General features: G+C 44.0%; 1 protein-coding gene across 1 annotated transcript; it reads right to left on the bottom strand.

Annotated features, from left to right (window-relative positions):
- Window positions 1-8060: 8060 nt before the first annotated feature.
- On the bottom strand, window positions 8061-12561 carry T265_00826 (hypothetical protein; the record flags this gene model as incomplete). The annotated part of the gene is made up of 5 exons (XM_009164698.1): window positions 8061-8950; window positions 10379-10494; window positions 11791-12034; window positions 12077-12283; window positions 12325-12561. The coding sequence occupies 5 exons, from the start codon at window positions 12535-12537 to the stop codon at window positions 8600-8602; spliced, it is 1131 nt and encodes a 376-aa protein (XP_009162962.1).
- Window positions 12562-17227: the final 4666 nt, after the last annotated feature.

Here is a 17227-nt window from a genome sequence, read left to right as displayed (position 1 = left end):
GGTTGTTGGTCTTTAGACGCGTGTTCCCATACCAAAATCTTTACATACTTTGGGATTCACCTCATCAGACTGGCACTGTCCTTGGCATGATTTCGAATGAGACGTTTCTCTCTTTTCTCCCATATTCTCCTGTTACTCTTTCGCATTCATCGCTTGCATTCACTTTTTATGTTTGTAACCATGCTCTTCAAAAATAAATGATAACTGATCTACGATTTCTTGTCTATGTCACGAGTTAAAAATATTTGCACCGCACCTAATCAGTGGGCATCTGAGCTATTCCAAGAACTCCGACGATCTCAGTTTGTATAACATAGTCACTATGCTTCATAATTCGTTCGACACATACAATTTCGTTCACGTAGATACCGTAAAGACCAAATACCTGAGGATGAAACAGGACAGGTCACTCCTCTACGTGTTTGTTTCTCTCTGCGCAACGGAGAAAAGGGTAGATAATACATAGAAAGTAATACCCTTTCTCGGTCGGTATTTGCTTGATGGAAGTGGTAAAATTCGACGTGGAAAATTACACCTATGAATTCATTGAGAGTCAAATGGTGCGGTTTGTCCGTTCTACGAATAGCCATCCCACCGAACTCACAGATCGCCTTACATGAAAGGTAACTTTCATTGGGCGAGAATAGGAGGATCCCATTGTTATCAGGACGCCCGCTTAGAAAATAAGCGATCTGTTAAAATGTGAATGAGTGCTTCGAAATATTTTAGGCTACCAGGCGACTAAGTGGGGTATTTTGTACGTCAGTCCACCTTGGTTACGCATGGTTGGAGAGACTGCATGATCACCGTCATTATCACCATGAGAGACAGTAACGTCAGTGTTGACACTGATGCTTGAATGCCTCATCGTTGTTAATGGTGTTCTTGATATCAGTTTCTACTCACATTGCCCGAATGCATGTGTGGAGATGTAGGCACCTCAGGATATTTGCGGCAGGTTCATTCCCCATCGAATTTTCTTCATAACAAAGCTTGCAAATAAATTACAGTCGTACAGTAGTGAAGTATCGGTTTTGAACACTGATGTTGTGTTGCTGATGAAGTTGATGACGATGGTAAATCCTCTGAGAGTAAAATGAGGCAGATGGCTTACAAGCTTTTTGGCATCTTAATGGTGCGTTGTCATCTTGACCAACCTAAAGCTAACCAAATTTGAACAGGGGGAATGCAAGTGTCAGTAGAAAAATCTTTCTTCAGTCTGAGTGAGCCATTGGAGGTGCATGCATCCCGGATTGCTTACTGTCGGTTTGCAGCAAGTCCCTTCCCCACCCAGCTATTTCTTTTAAATATACTTAATAAACCTTTTTACGGTAGCGGAATATCAGTGTTGAAAACTGATGTTATGCTGATGATGATGAATAAGTTGTGTGGTCATACGAAAGTGAGGCATTGGTGTCAACACCACTGTAGTCGTCTGGTGCAACCACAAGTTGCCTATTCAGTGAGATGACATTTATCATTCCATCTAATTGGTTTCCCGTCTGACCCTTAGGAAGGCAATAAAAAACGAACAGGAAAGTATGCTCTTCGACTATGCCCCATGAGCATCCCAAAATATGACACACAACACGTTCATTTGAAAGCCATCACGTCTGTCATCATAAATTAGTGCAAATTCCAGGTGCGATAGAAAAATCCATCGACGATCAAGCTGAAGGACGAATCGAAGCATAGAAATATGTTGCGTCAAATCAAGTGATCATCAAGGGAATCACCTTGAATTTCTGGAAGATCCATAGCTGTCTTCAGTAGAGGAACTCAGTGAGAAAATAGAAGATCCAGTATCTTCAGATGTAGAGTTTGTCAATTCACTCTCTGATATGGACCAGTGAGTCCCCAAAGATACCTGTTGACTTCTTAGCTCCATTTCTTCCTGTCTAGCCTGATGCTCTTCGGATGGCAATAAAAGTTCATAGACTTGTCGAATAAAGCTGTCCAAAATAATAAGCCGTGTAGTCTTCATTGTTTTTTTCTTGCAGACTGGGCAGCTACTATTCCTGTTCAACCATCTGCTGATACAGTATTCACAGTAGCAGTGTCCACACCGCAGTGCAGTTGAATTAATCAAGATTTCATGGCAAATGGCACAGGTAAATTCCTTTTCCATTAAACTTTGCAGCACAGAAGAGCGAATCGCTTCAGGCCTTGCGTCTTCATCCATATGACTGTTGTTCATATCCGTCCTAAGCCTTTTAGATGAGCGCGTATTCTCCATGACGTTACAGATGTTGGGCCTTTGGAGCAGATTATCGTTTAAAAACTTCGGCTCTAAATAATCAATAATGTAGCTGTAAAAGCTATCAAACGGCCACATGATCTACTTCCAATATCATCTTGATTGGAGTCTCGAAGCGTTACACTACTAAACACTAAGGATGCAGACAACAGCACCACAAAGTTGTGATTGGTTTTTATCAAGGGAAACATGGTAATCAAGGTGCCAAGTGAATAATTGACTGATGCTGACTGGACGGTAAAGTTTTGTACAAGCTTTCGGTTACGATGACGATCCACATTCGTTCTGCTTGAGAACAGAGCTTCTGATACAGTCAGTAACTGGTTCACTGGTAAGCAAAACCGCGGCCTAGATTTTTCACGTCCTTTCTGTGTGTGGAGGAAGGGGATAAATCTATTTGTCAGTAATCGTTCATTGATGTAGGTTTGAGATCGCTTTCTCAGGCACTTAATTAGTTGACGGTTGCTCCGAGGTCCCAGTCGGAAAGAAACAGTCTCTACCCTAAAATCCACACGATTAGCCAACCCGCCAAGTTTACTTCTTGATGGAACACTACTCATAAGGCTGCTAGAAACTCTTCGGCACCTCACGACCGGTTTCGCCCTTCTTCGGACTCATCGGACAGACACAGTGCCCAAGTTCCCGTCAATCTAATGTTCTCCTTGAACCTAAATCGCACGAAATTCGACTAATTTGCATACCACTTTGGTATTCAAGGGAGACCCAGCTGAATCGCACGTTTATGATGTTCTTCAACCGGATATACTTCACATATATTACTCATTTGGAAACACATCAACTCCATTCTACGCTACCTTTACTGACCACACTCCTTATTGGCCAGAAGAGCAATTCCAATTCGAATGCCTAGTTCGAATCATAGTTTTCACCTGAGTGTTTCTTTGGTTGTGTGCTTTGAAACGATCGCTTAGACAAAGCAACTACAGTAATACGCAGTAGCCAGTGAAATCCAATTCGTGCTGTCTGATGTCCCCTGAACCGTCGTGATATTTAACCCGGCATCCTTCTGGAATGTCATTGTGCGGTGGTACGAAGCCACCAGTGAGCGTTCGGCTGTGCGAACTCAATAGAAGTAGTGGACTGAACAAATAGACTTTTCATGAAAGAGTGGCAACATATACCGTGAGATTTGATATGTATTTTAGGTTGCCAAAGTGAACGGGAAATACAGCTCTCGCACCACAAGACAAAGTACGGACATTTTGAATGCCTTATTACACGAAAATGGCCCGACGTAATGGTGCTCATCATGGCTGCTCGAAGTTGGTAAGAGCAATGAAGTAGTTTCAGGCACTTCGCTGCAGTAGCCCTTAAATGCTTTCCAACAACAGCTAGATACAATTTATATGTGCATACTGAGAAGAACCACTGTTTCACGGAAAACATTGCATAAAAAGTTAAATAATGATAAAATTACTAGATACTTAGTACTGTCCCGGTTAGTTACATAAAATATCAAGTCATTCTAGTTTGTATGGGCCACTTCATAGTTTTCCTTCGAAAACACAATGTGCTCTTCTAGCACATAATTCACAGAGGACTGAAATACAAAACTGCATGATTTGCTTCCATTTTGCTAACTGAAAGGTCTGTTCTGATCACACACACCTGTTCTGAACACAAATCAATGTAGCTTAGCTATGCTGGTCATATATAAAACATCCCTATCTTACCAGAAGGCTGGTCCCGTCTTAGAATGTTGTCTGTTCGTGTAAAAATGTTCTAACGGTAGCTCAGCTTCAGTACGACACTCCAAATAGTTGGGAGAAACCAAACATTAGTTCGGGCCCAAAAGTGCTCCCCAAGGTTTTACATTTTTACTTTTTGATTTGATGGGAGAAACTCAGATAATTGACAGTCTCCTCCTAAACTTTTTGACCTCATTAAAAACCGGAGAGTTTCCGGTAGGTCAGTCCAGAAACGGAGGCCAGCCCAACATCGTGCATGCTGAACAACTGATTTCATTCGATATCACAGGTTGGTGGGGGTGTAATATAACGGATATATGAACCGCGTTCCCAGCAGTTATGCATATTGCTCAAAATAAAACCCTGAGACTGAATCATTTTCCTGAATCCCTACTTCCCAAAAATTCCGGCGACTTCCCACAAAGAACACTTGGAATAGCTACAGAACACCCACTTGGGTAAAAAAAAATATTGGTAAATTTTTGTCACGTCTCTTAAAATTTTTTCACCAGCCGCATCACCAGTCTCAGTGGTAACCTTTGCGCTCGACACTGAACCAGCCGCATCACCAGTCTCAGTGGTAACCTTTGCGCAGTTTTCGACACTGAAACGACACGGCGAGCATCCTGATGAAGCAATATTGATTTCCAGATGCTGTTGTTTATCGCAATATCGTATATCTTCGTGTTTACTTCACAATGCCTCGCACGACTGCTCTGCGTGTGAATTAATGTATGTATTCCTAGCGTGAAAAACTACAACCCGTTTCGTTCCACCGTAGCTCAGAATGGTGATTCGACCAACTAATCTAGACGCACCTGCATTATTCGAATGCACACGAGTGACGGTATCGAAGTAAACAGCTTCATACTTAGCAAAAGAATTTCGGCGCAAGTAGACTAACTTGTAGCAATGTGTACTGGTCTGGGTACAAGCTAAACGAGTTTTGCAACACATCAAACTCAAGTTTTCACTACACTGTTCATAGTGAAAGAGAAAACGAATCGGAAGAAGTTGGGACGGTCCCAAAAAGTAGACTATGGGGAATGGAAGGAGGGTGATTGGGCGTTGTTACTAGTGACAAAATGAGTAGGTTTTAGTATTTCTCATCAGAGACTATTGCAACTATTCAGGCAGAATACGGCTGAATGTGTAATAAAGGCGGTGACATCGGTACGTGGTATCCAGGCGACGATAGTAGAGAGAAGTTGGAAGTTAAACTTACGAAAAACACTCATTTGCAAATAAATTTGGTTTTGCGAGAGACTCACCTGGAACCCAGCTGAATCTCTGATTTGTGATGTTTCCAAGTTTCAAGTAGAACATAAGATTGACGGAAACTCGGGGACTGTGCATACCTGATGAGCCCCAAGAAGGGCGAAACAGGTCTGCGCTGTCGACAAATTTTCAGCAACCTTATGAGTAGTCCATCATGAAGTTAAACTAACTTGCCTGATGACCCCCAAGGAACCTGACACCACTCATTGGTTATTTCAGTACACAGCAGCATTTATTCCAACCATTGTGGCATGCACAAACTATTTGTGATAACTGTTCAACCGCGGCAACGAGGAAAAACTGCCTTATCTGGCTCAGTTTTCAAGCATCCGACCACACGATTCTTAAGGGTATAGTCGCCTATTACTAATTCAATCACATGAAGGAATTGCTCCTTTTTGGCAACCATCGAGTGCACAAAAAGTGTCGGTTATATGGCCCTCTAAGAATAGGGCTGGTAGTGTGATGGGAGTTTGGCATTTGCAGTTGAAATTTCGACCAGTGTATAAAGCCAATCCACCTGAAAAGGTGAGATGGACCATACAGCTCTTTCATCTTTATTGGGAATCATCAGCAGTGCGTGTCCCACGAAACTCCGGGGTGAGGGGTTCGAATCTGCGACCTTCCGGTTAGTGATTTGAACACCTAACAATTCGGCCAGAAACAAGTGATGAGCAGTGTGGTTAGCTCGCACTTGGGACATAGCTCAACTCATGCTCCTTTGATTCCCCACATAAGATCTCAGGTCTGAAGGAATCAGGCCATCTTGTACCACGAAAAATCTCACTTGTTACTACTTACTTCATAACACAATATATGTGCGAAACACCCAAAAAGCTGACTTATTGTTTGGCAATGCTAGTGACGGCCCCCTAACATGCTACTCCGAGTAATAACTCTTATTCAAGGGAACTACCTGTCATACATATAAGTAAGGTAGACACGTAAGTGTTCAAGTTTTTGCTACATGGCCGTGAGATTGAAAGTTGTGTGTAGCAGCAAAGTACAGGCTCTCTTACAAACACAAGACTGATGATGGTAACTATCACTTATCACACTTGGCGGAAATAACACGATCTAGATGAGGTTCAGTTGAGTAAGGAAAATTGTATGCTCTTGAGACGCGGCGCCTTCAAATTTGCAGCTACAACCCAACTCACGGAAGACGCCAGGATTGAGACATTGTTAAGGTGCCCGAGCTTAGACGTAATCCAAATTACAGACACGTCCAAATCACAGGTTTTTGAGTCGATAAGTCGCACTGCGAAACCTGAGTTGTCGCAGGCTAGTTGGGTGTTTTAAGCCAGCCGGCACATTACAAGATATGGCTGCCAACCGATGTCAGTGGCGTTCTTGTTGTCAGTTTCTATCCAGATCGCCTGAGTGAATGTCTGGAGATGTAGACACCTCGGAATTATTGTGGTAAGCTAGCACTAAGTCCCTTCCCCGTCCACCTTTACTCTTTTCTTTACAATGAGGCCTTCAAATAAATCATGGTTGTACGGCAGTGAAGCATCGATGTTGAACACTGATGTCATGTTGCCGGTGATGATGATGATGATGATGGGTGTCTTAGGGGAAGGGAGAAAGATCTAGAAGGTAGAACATTGTTTGACTTCGATGATTACACAGCTAGCACACGTGCCACTAAAACAGTAGCCTTTTGTGTGAACTAACCAAACAAATCCCTACAAGGTGGACAATTTACGCTGGAGTGGCGTGGGTGCAGTTTCGACCAGGTAGTGTTGGTATCATACCTGTTAGTTCAGACAAAACTAAGTATGTTGTAAATTAATGTTCACAGTCGAACCGAGATCAGTAAGCGTGAAGGCTTGGGATTGCAGTCTCGCAACCTATTGCGTTAACTTTTCGCTTGGGACGTGTCCTAAAAATGCATTTTGGCAGCTGGTATGCGGGTACAGGCAAACAAAGATCGATCGATGTGTGAACGTATTAACACAGATCGGCCCACATCAAACCAGGTGGTGACAGTTTGATAGATGCAAAAATTTTTACGCCCTCGTCAGGNAGATGGCAAAAATTTTACGCTCCTCGTCAGGGTACAAACTTGAACATGAATGTACCTTTGGTTTTTGAATGACCGTTTGTACGCCTTTGTTTTGTCCTGTTAATGTTCCAGCAGCGGTGGTTATCAGATGCGGCCTCTCGTGACATTTGGCTCGGAACAGCACTTTAGTGAAATCAGCGAGGTTCTTTAGGGGGATGCTGGTACATGCGATTAGTAGTTTACCGAGTAAAACAGCACTGCGAATAAGCATTCAGGAATCAGTAGCTAAATTCAAGTAATAAGAGTGGATAAACGTTTTGGAATCGGACATGGTGTGGCAATAATCCGACGATCCTCTCATTCCATTGAAGTCTAAAGGAAGGCAATCCGGGTGTAGTCTATGGCGTCTTGTACTGTCAGTGCTCCTTGTGGTGCAAATAGCTCACTGAACCCTCACAAACGCAGCACATGGTAGTCTTATAGCAGACGGCTCGCTAGCGGGGTCAGTTACATTCAATTTCTTTAAGGGTAGCTCGCGTCTTATTCTCCGCGTGGCCTTAGGCTCGAAGGCGATTGACCTTGGTCTATTAACGAAGTGAACAAGCAGTTACAGAAATAATTTGTAGAAGCAAATGAAGCACTTACCCCAATACGAGCTCCAAAAGCTAGGCGACTGAGGCCATATGGGAGAGGCGGAAGGAAGAGTTACCTAACTCTGAGATAGCCGTGCACGACTGCACGAGTGCTACAGAAGATGAACTAAATAGAGGACGTACTCTGCGAGGAAATTGATGGTGTGGTGAACAATAAAGAAGAGAAATATCAATGGCTTCTGCAGAGGCGCAAAAAGACCATTGAAGCCGAGTTACCTGCCAATAGCACTTTATGCTAACAATCTATTCCACTTAAAAGTGGGACGTTTACAAGCAAAGAAACGAAAAAAACACCTAACAGACTGAAGACCAGCTAAGTAAGATTTCACGCCCGTTGCTCAATGATTCACATATGCAAGAATCAAAATGACAAAAGACTTGTTAGAAGCCTCGCTCTACGAAAAATATCATAGTCCAAATAGAATTACGACAATCTCAGTGGAATGCTTGTGAACGGAAAAAACTCAGAGCAGCCGGGTTCGAAATTAGGCAAAAAGAGAGCACTTGGCGGCGCACTTTGCCGCGTTTCCTGGACGACAGGATATGATGAAAGCATGATTGAAGCAGTGAAATATCTCCTTAATAATAGCTAACTGGCTTATAGAACAAAAATATTACAGATGGCTGAAGAAAGTGGTGCTTGAGCAAGATCGCGGGTAAGAAGATAGCTGCAAAAGGTTACAACATACACATATCACAGTAAGTCCGCATCGGTATGCTCAGGTTCGACAAAGTGTGTTTCTTCTGGCTCCTCCAGCTCCCGGATGTTGGCGATTTCATATCGTCTTCGTTCCTGTTCCATTCGCTCGTAAAATGAATATATGCTGTATAAAACTCGCAGAATCGCTTTGCTATCCGCGGCGATGATTTCTTCTGGTTGAGCCGGAGGTTCCCCGATTCCGGCAGCTTGCATCAGCTCGAAAGCCAATTTGACATTATTAGTTCTCATTATTTCGGTAGTGGGAGTCGGATGATAGGCATAGAACGGGACGAAGTAGCCTTCCAGTAGACCCATAAGCAGGATCAAGAGCACTCCGTCAGAAAACTGGAACGAAACAATCATAAGGAAGATGAAACACTCCATCTTGTTGGTAGCGAGATGGACGCACGCATGTCCTGGAAAGTAACAAATAGTGAGTGAGTAGTGGGAAGATAACTAGTCAAACCTAGGAGTGTCCCGCTGGTTGGTCCCATACCAGGCAAAAAAGAATTGTGCTAACAAAAAAGATATGGAGACAACTACAACACGTGTAGAATTTCACCATGGAATACCGAAAATCGTTCGGCAAGTTCAAAGCGCCTGTGAACCTACACGAAGGAGAGGATTTACAGACATATCGGTTGGAACAACTAGGACGGTTGGGCACTCCTATTTGAGCGGTGTATGCCGATATAGAGATGACAAGCGAACTTACCTCGTGTGCAGATGAACGGAACTTAAGCCCCAGTGCAATCGAGGATACTCACCTTGATGGCAGTTCAGATATAGAACCCTTTCGGTGCCTAACTGTCATGCCACCAGAAGGAAGCACGAGGGCTGAAATACTGCCAGGTTGCCCAAGCCTAGACAGGTTCGAACCACGGACCTTCCGATCAGTAAATTCGCGCTCTAACCACTGATCCACTCCGCACCCTGGTGGACTCAAAATAGAGTTAACTGGCAACTGGTAAACGATATACACGCATTGGAGGAAAAAAATATACATCCCAAATGCATATGTAACCCCACTGCGCTGGAATATTGTATGAATTTCGAAGGCCTAGTATCCTTCGGCAGTGGTCATAAAAAAGCTGAAACCAACTGTGCATCCAAATTCAAGCTGTGAAATTATTGCACTATCCTTCATCGATCGGGTATACTGTCATTCCAGGCGCAAACTCATTTCAAACACTTTTCGATCCGTGAAAATAATCGTTGAGATAAAACCTAACTAGTTCAAAGGCCCACTGTATGAATTCCCCCTCAGAAAACGAGGTCAAAAGATGCTTTGAACGGAATAATGAGGCTCACAAAAGACCGAAGAAAATTATCAAAGCTTCTGTGGAGAGAATTTACTGTATGATTGGTTCCACGAGTGTCTTCGTGCTTACAGGCGGTCACATTCCATGTGACTGAATGATTCTAAGAAAATATACACAGGATCTGACAGTTGGAATATAGAAAACAGTCTCGAAAAACGAGATTCATCAGAATCCTTGAAGTAAAACCCCGTTAACTATGTGTACAAAAACAAGAATATGTGGAATTAGACTGCCCGAAAAACCTACAAACACTCAACCACTAACACAACAGCAAACAAGGGGGATGCATAAACGAGTGGAATAACTGCGAACTTAGCCTCGGTAGATATCACACACTGATGCCATGTGGTGGACAAAAATTAGTGCACAGAATGTTGCTTGTCACATCTATAACGCGGAGAAAAAGAAATAGTACCTGATTGCAAAAGTATGGTAAAAGCATACCACTCACATCCCGTGCCAAGTCGGTTACTTGGAGTGTCAATTGCCCCAGATGGGCATTCACGAAGTCATTCAGGGTTTGCACAACCAGGTGGTCCCGCGATAATAAATCTGATGGATGTGCAGCTGAACACGGGTTGGTGAGAGGAGATAGGGATATTTATCAAGTGAACATAACAAAACAACAGTGCGAGCGTTGAGCACAAAGCAAGCAGAAAGTTAACGCTTTGATTATGAGGGTAATGGAAAGTAATTTTGGAAAACAGGCTAACTTCGTTTAATTCAGGTCCTTCGATAACAAAAGACGCTAGGAAAGTGTGTGGCTGTGCAAAAGGAATGGAGTGAGACTGATCACATCCAGATGGAATCAGTTAACACAAGGTATGAGGGGTATGAAAACATTAGACCTTATTTATTAAGGGTAGTATGAAAAACTAAACAAAATCGTTTAACCGTGACATTATTTCAAAGCACATCCACGATTCAATCAGTAACAAACACGCGGACTGAAATCCCGCCGGGAACAAACTGGCCATTTGGTGTTGTGATGATGTTCAACGCATGCGCGCAACCTCAGAAACTCTGGTCGGGAAGCTAAAATGAGATCGAGAGTTAAGAACACATTGAGACATATCTTGTCATGAGCTATAGACAACCTCTAGCGCAAAACTTACGCGAATCGAATAGATTTTAGCGATACGACCCGCATAAATGGTTAGCAGATTCATACACTGCATCGAAGAAAGATGTGAGCGAGTAGTCCAAAAGGCGACAACACGTGTTTGAAGCTCAACCTGTTTTATGGACGAGGGCCATAATGGTAGGCTGCAGTGTACGAAAGGCTTTTTCCATTGAATATTGGTGTGTCACAAGAACATTGTTTTTAACAACCAAGCTGTCGATTCGGCAGAAAAGTTCTCTAAAGGTACACGTTAGACGCCATCGCTATACAAGGCTAGACGACGTGGTCTAGTATGGTAAGCAAGGATCAGCTGATATAGAACATACTGTAGTGGTCTTAACAACATGTGAATTCATTAACAGGACAGCACAGTATCTTCCGTAATCATCGCAATAACTCGTTTCTGAACCGTTAGACTGTAGAAAACTGAAAACTATGATACATCAACAACCAATTTAGTGCTTCGCCGAAGGAAACAGAGGAGACGGTATCAAGACACGCACGGTCGTTAGACAAGGATGGTGAGTCAACGGGCTCCTTGAGAATATCAATCATAGGAAGGAGAGTTGACAAGCGAAATCCACACCGAAAATCTTATAGGCCATGTCCTTTGAATTACCGATCTGCTTTTCATGGGCAGGGAGCAAAAAAAAAACGTAGCCTAATCTGTGACCCATCGGAATATATCTTTCTGGCATGGCAGGTTAGGTAAGAAAGTACACCCAATGAGTATGACTCACAGTTTTCAGGTCCAGTCAGTTCAGTGATGTATTGCCGATCGTGACGATATTGTAGCTTGCCGTTAAGCTTTCGAGCGACAATCACAGTCAAATAAACACCTGGCTGAAAGTGCATTTCACTCTTGAAGTGAGTAGCAAGTGCAACGAGAAGGCGTAAAGTGGCCGCGATGTCTTTATTGTATATAAGCTCTGCCGTCCATGTTGGTCGAACCCGAAGGGAACTGTTGATGGTAGCCAACACCTCCTAGCAAGTAAACAGTTCATCATCAGTCAATGGAAAGCTTACCTTTAGGCGCTGCAGTTGTCCAACTTCGGACTGAGTAACTTCAGGATAGGCAAGTGTCACTCCAGTTAATTTCTCCACAAGTTTTTGCAACACCTGGCCGTCATAGATGTCTTCCTTCAGATCTCGGACCAAGATACGTTGAGCCGCTAGTTCGTTATTTATCCAACTGAGTAGCTTGTTTGTCAGCTCTTGAAAACATGCAGCTTTCTATAGTAGACAAATAAGACCACTACTTAGGTATCACTAACCATAGATGACATTTCTGGATACGATCTTTCCTCGCCTTCCTGTAGGTTGTAATCTTTCGGATCGGGAAAAAATGGAGTAGAAGAAAGTTTGATCGCCTGGTTGCTCTCCTTTGTCAGCTCTTCCACTTCTAACCTATCTTTCTTCTTCCGTTTGAAAGTGTCCAATTTGGACAGAAGCGAATCATGACTTTTCAACCCCGCTAAAGTTGTCATTGCTATAAGAAGAGAAGATAATGGCTGGCCGAATATATTGCATAAATACGTTGCTTGATCGGACTTCGAGGTAGGCAATCAGTATTAAGATAGAGTTAAAGGTACTCATTCGAAATAGTGTAATAAAAGTGAAACATGAAGCCATGCTATGAAACAGCACCTGAGAGCAAACGGTCGTTGAGACAAGCCAAAAGACAGCTCAGGAATTAAAAGACTTCAGCGCTTGTTTAAAACAACTTTGTTCGAAATGCTTTCACCAAAGCACACCAGCGCCTCCGTCAATTACCTGGAGTGTGATACACAGTGAATGTTTGATGAGCACCCTTAGTCCAACTATAGGCTCTTCATTTATAACCAAGCCTGTCTCTGACTAGCCACAGATGACATTCCCATCCGGAATGGGAAAACCAGGGCAGCTTTTGTGAACCTTTATCACCTGTGGCATACGGGTAACATCAGCTTATCTGTCAAGGATGGAGTTTAAAATGCTATGGTGCACTGCATAGTATTATGAGTCAGAAACGGCCGCTGCGCGCTGAGGACGTCAAAAGACTTTCAGTGTTTGACCATTGCCCAAGTCTGGTTGGAACACCGGATCAGTGATGCTGAAGTACGTCGAATAGTTTTCGTAAGAGTGACGAACTGACCACATTCCACAGGTTGCGCTGGATTGGTCATGTGCTCCGTATGCAAGTTGACGAACCTCCTCAAAGAACCCTCCTCGTACAACCACGCAAAAGGTGAAAACGACCCAAGAGAGGTCAAATAATGATTTTGGAGCGAAATATGAAAGCTATTTCCGTCAAACTCAGTTACATCGGTCATTACCATTTCCCCGGATGGGGACTCCAAGACGGGACACATCAATTGTTAGAGACATCATCAGACAGAGCCCAGTTGCACCGTAAATTCCCATGCATCTAGGCTGTTGACTTCAATGCATAGCTCTTCTCCCAACCTCCTGGATGAAAACTTCACTGACTCCTTGTATATGAACCACTGCCTCTAGTGCGTAGCTATCTACCCCACCTCGCCAAATCATCGATGAACGGAAATATAGTAGCTATAATCACTGTACAGCAAGTACACGGTTTTTACATCTGACAGTGATGATGATGCATTCGTATTCTTTTATATTCACCATTTTATACTCTTTAATTCCAGCTCATTTAATTTCGCTGTTAAACGAATGAAAAACGCGTTACTATTCTCAAATCCTATCTTTGTTCGTTGCCCGGACGTAACACTTAGCCCCAGCCATACTAAAGCGCTTTGTCCATCAGTCCTCAACAGCGTTGCTTGTTTAATACCTGCTGGTCATTAAGATTACACTTTTGAGATTTTGTCTACCAACGGCTTCCAGAGCTCCCGGCATCAATGAGCGCAAACAGTATAGCATAACACATAATGTACCTGGATGCGTGTTTAAGGCAAATATGAACCGCAGAAAAGACGTTTGTTCACAAAAAATGAACGGAGAACTCCAGAATGGGCTTTGAGCGATGGTCAGATGGTGTGAACCACACCACAATTGCTAGGCATAGAAGCACTCTCATATGACAGTGACTGCTGTGTGCCATCTCTAGTTCCTTCGCCCTCCAGAGGGCTTCAAAAAGAGTGAGTAGCCTGACAAGTCAGCTTGGACTGGTAACGTAAATGGACGACAAGAGCACTGAGCTTCTGGAGGTGTTGATAAAGGCTGTCCGTGCTCTTGCTTGCATTTATCCAACAAATACCGAGCAAAACTTTTGGTCTTAATTGATACACACAAAGCCTAAAGTGTTTGACTAACTTTCTCATATGTGGTAAGTTCGTAAACACTCGAAGTTGCAGTTTATTTGAATTTTGCGACTTGGGGTGCGAGATGGCTGTGGTTAGAATGCGAATTTACTGACCGGAAGGTCCGTGGTTCGAACCCGACCTCTGCATCTCGACTTCCCATGTTTAGGCTTGCACAACCTGGCAGGGTCCAGCCCTCGTGCTTTATTCGGGTGAAATGGCAGCTAGGTAACGGAACGGTGTTACAACCGGACGGTAGAACTTTGCGACTATACTTAGGCTGGGAGATGGTTAAATGTGCGGAAACAGTGGGTACACTGATCGGTTGCGTCAGATACATACGATTCTGCATCAAACCGACTGGACAAATCGACCCATTAGAACAAAACTCGACGTTATAGGCACCAACATGAAATCACTGTGCGTCTCGTATCTCAGGGTAGCATAATACTTGGAAAAACAAGTCAAGGACTAACACTGGAGTTGTAGTCCACCACGTCGGAACCGCCTTAAAACCGTCCTTTGCACTTTGCTGAAATGTCCCTCGGAGATCTGCTAGTATATAACTTTTGAGTGGTATTTGTTGCTTACTTGTCGCAGTGGTTCCAGAAAACGTGAAGGGCCGAAAGCGTGCGTTCTACGCTACGACGCTGACAGTTCAATTGATTGTCCATCGGAAGAGTTGGCTGAGCCTTGATTTCAATCCGAAAACGGAAAGAATCTGAAGACAATTCAGACATATTGGGCGAAAGAGATCACCTGGACCCAGCGGTTATGGGGCGGTTTTACCTGAGCGGCTGTCAAAGTCCTGCTGCCTTGTGGTTGGACGCGGCTGCCCAAATCCATGCAGCTTTGGGTAAGTTGTTAATATCAAAAGTCCCACGTAACTTCACGTCTCCAACGATTCCTTTCTATCTATCCTGATCCAACTAGCAACACATCATGTGTCAGTCCAGCAACTATGGCGACAAATAAACCTAGCTCCTCAGACTGATGGATAAAGCACTCAGTGGGTGTTGCAGCACCCGTACTTCCTCGGACGCCCGAAGATAAAGTACCATAAAGCGAAATCTTCAAGACCATTACCAGATCTGAAGGTTCCTGTGCACCAGCCTACAGTAAGGGCCGTGTTGTTGTATGGGTAAGACATATGGCCTCTGCGGACAGATGATGTGAGGCGTCTTCAGGTTTTCGACCACTGATACCTCAGAAGCGTGGCTGGTTTCGGATGGCGTCAGCTTGTTAGTAACGAGGGGATTAGAAAATGGGTATTTGGTTGTGCCGAAGGTACTTCAATCCAAGAAAACATTCAGCATCATTGACTACGATGGCTCGGTCATGCGATACGCATGTCGAAACCCCGTCTAACAAGACGTGTTGTTCTCCGTGCCTTCTTCACGATGGCACAAACCACGAGGTGGACAGCGCGTGACTTTGCAGAAAAGCGTGAAAAAGATCACGAAGAGTTTGGGTGTTGTTGGTGTTGTGAGACTTCCAGGATGGGGTCCCCGTGACCCCGTCTATGCTTGGCTGGAGACGTTGCAAGAAATGGCGGCTAATCGATGTTAGTGGCGTTCGTGCTGCCAGTTTCCAGATTGTCTGATTGAGCGGTTGGAGGTGTAGGCACCTATATATACAAGGAGACGAACCTTATGGTTTTACGGCGGTGAAGACTCAGTGCCAACACTGATTTTGCTGTTTTTGATGATGATGGTGATGATGATATCATTCGCCTCTCTAAAACAACTTTGCAGAATTCGAAAAGGCGCATTATAGTCCAGAACGTAAATGCTCTCCTTTGGCCCCACCAAAACCGTCTCAATGATAATTCTGGTCGCCACAAGGCAGCAGTTGCCCCGAGTGTCCATGTAGTCAAGGATTATGAAGACCCAGTTTAGAAGATTGTCAGTCAAGCTGAACGTTTTCACGGTATACGCTTCTACTTCATTTCCAGACAGTTCTGCCGAAGACGAGTTATACGAGCCGAAAACAGTCAGAATCTACACCGCAACATTCTGCTGATAGTTTGCGACTGTAACGCGAAAGCTTGGGCTGTTAATGACTCCACATGCCCTGTCCTTGAATGGTTCGACCTCAGTCAATGTTGAGAAAAGTGCTACCGATCAATGGAGTTCTAAATATACAATCGATCCATCATACTCAGTACTCACTTCCGGTAACCACAAGAGCCTGTTTAAGTGGCCTGTTTAAGAGTGCCAAACTACCAGCTCTTATTCGGTCGTCTGATGGTGTAAATAAAAGTGGCGACTTCGTTCACATCAGGCAACACGTAGCCAAAGTTTACTGAACGATCGACAGAGTAGGTTTCATTCCGAACAGCAGTCACGTGTGCAGAACTAGGCTACGGTGCTCGTCAATCGTCAGATGCCTGGCGATTGTTCAAGGTGTTATTCAGGCCTGCAGAGTAATCGGTACCATTCGACTCTCCGACAATCACGATTGGCGCAACCAGTGAGAAGCAGCCCACCAGTTTCAGTACCAGGACACTTGATAAGCGTGGGTCCGCCACCAAGGGCTGGAAAATTCGAGCGTTCTACTGGCCTTCTTGGTCCCAAAACTGGTTACTCGCCTTCGATTTCGAAGAGCATCAAAAGCCATCGCTGAAACCTTCACCCTATTTCTGCTGCGATATTACAGCCACAGCATCGACTGGGTTGGTAGCCAGTGATATTCTTAAAAGTCTATTTACAGCAGACATGCATAAGCCGGTGATCGGCAATGTCAAAAACTACAAAAGGCCGGGGGAGGTCAGGGCGCCAGGAAGGTCCGTGGTTTGAACCTGACCTCTGCAACTCGATTTCCCGTCTAGGCCGTCACGAAGAGACTGGACCTTACCGTGGTGTGGCGGTTTGTGTACCTCGGAGACCCATTGAGCTATACTGGGGGGTGT

Source organism: Opisthorchis viverrini (genome assembly GCF_000715545.1).
Source record: "Opisthorchis viverrini unplaced genomic scaffold opera_v5_8, whole genome shotgun sequence".
NCBI lineage: Eukaryota > Metazoa > Platyhelminthes > Trematoda > Opisthorchiida > Opisthorchiidae > Opisthorchis > Opisthorchis viverrini.
The sequence above is the reverse complement of the archived record's forward strand: the minus strand, read 5'-3'. Positions and strand labels throughout refer to the sequence as shown.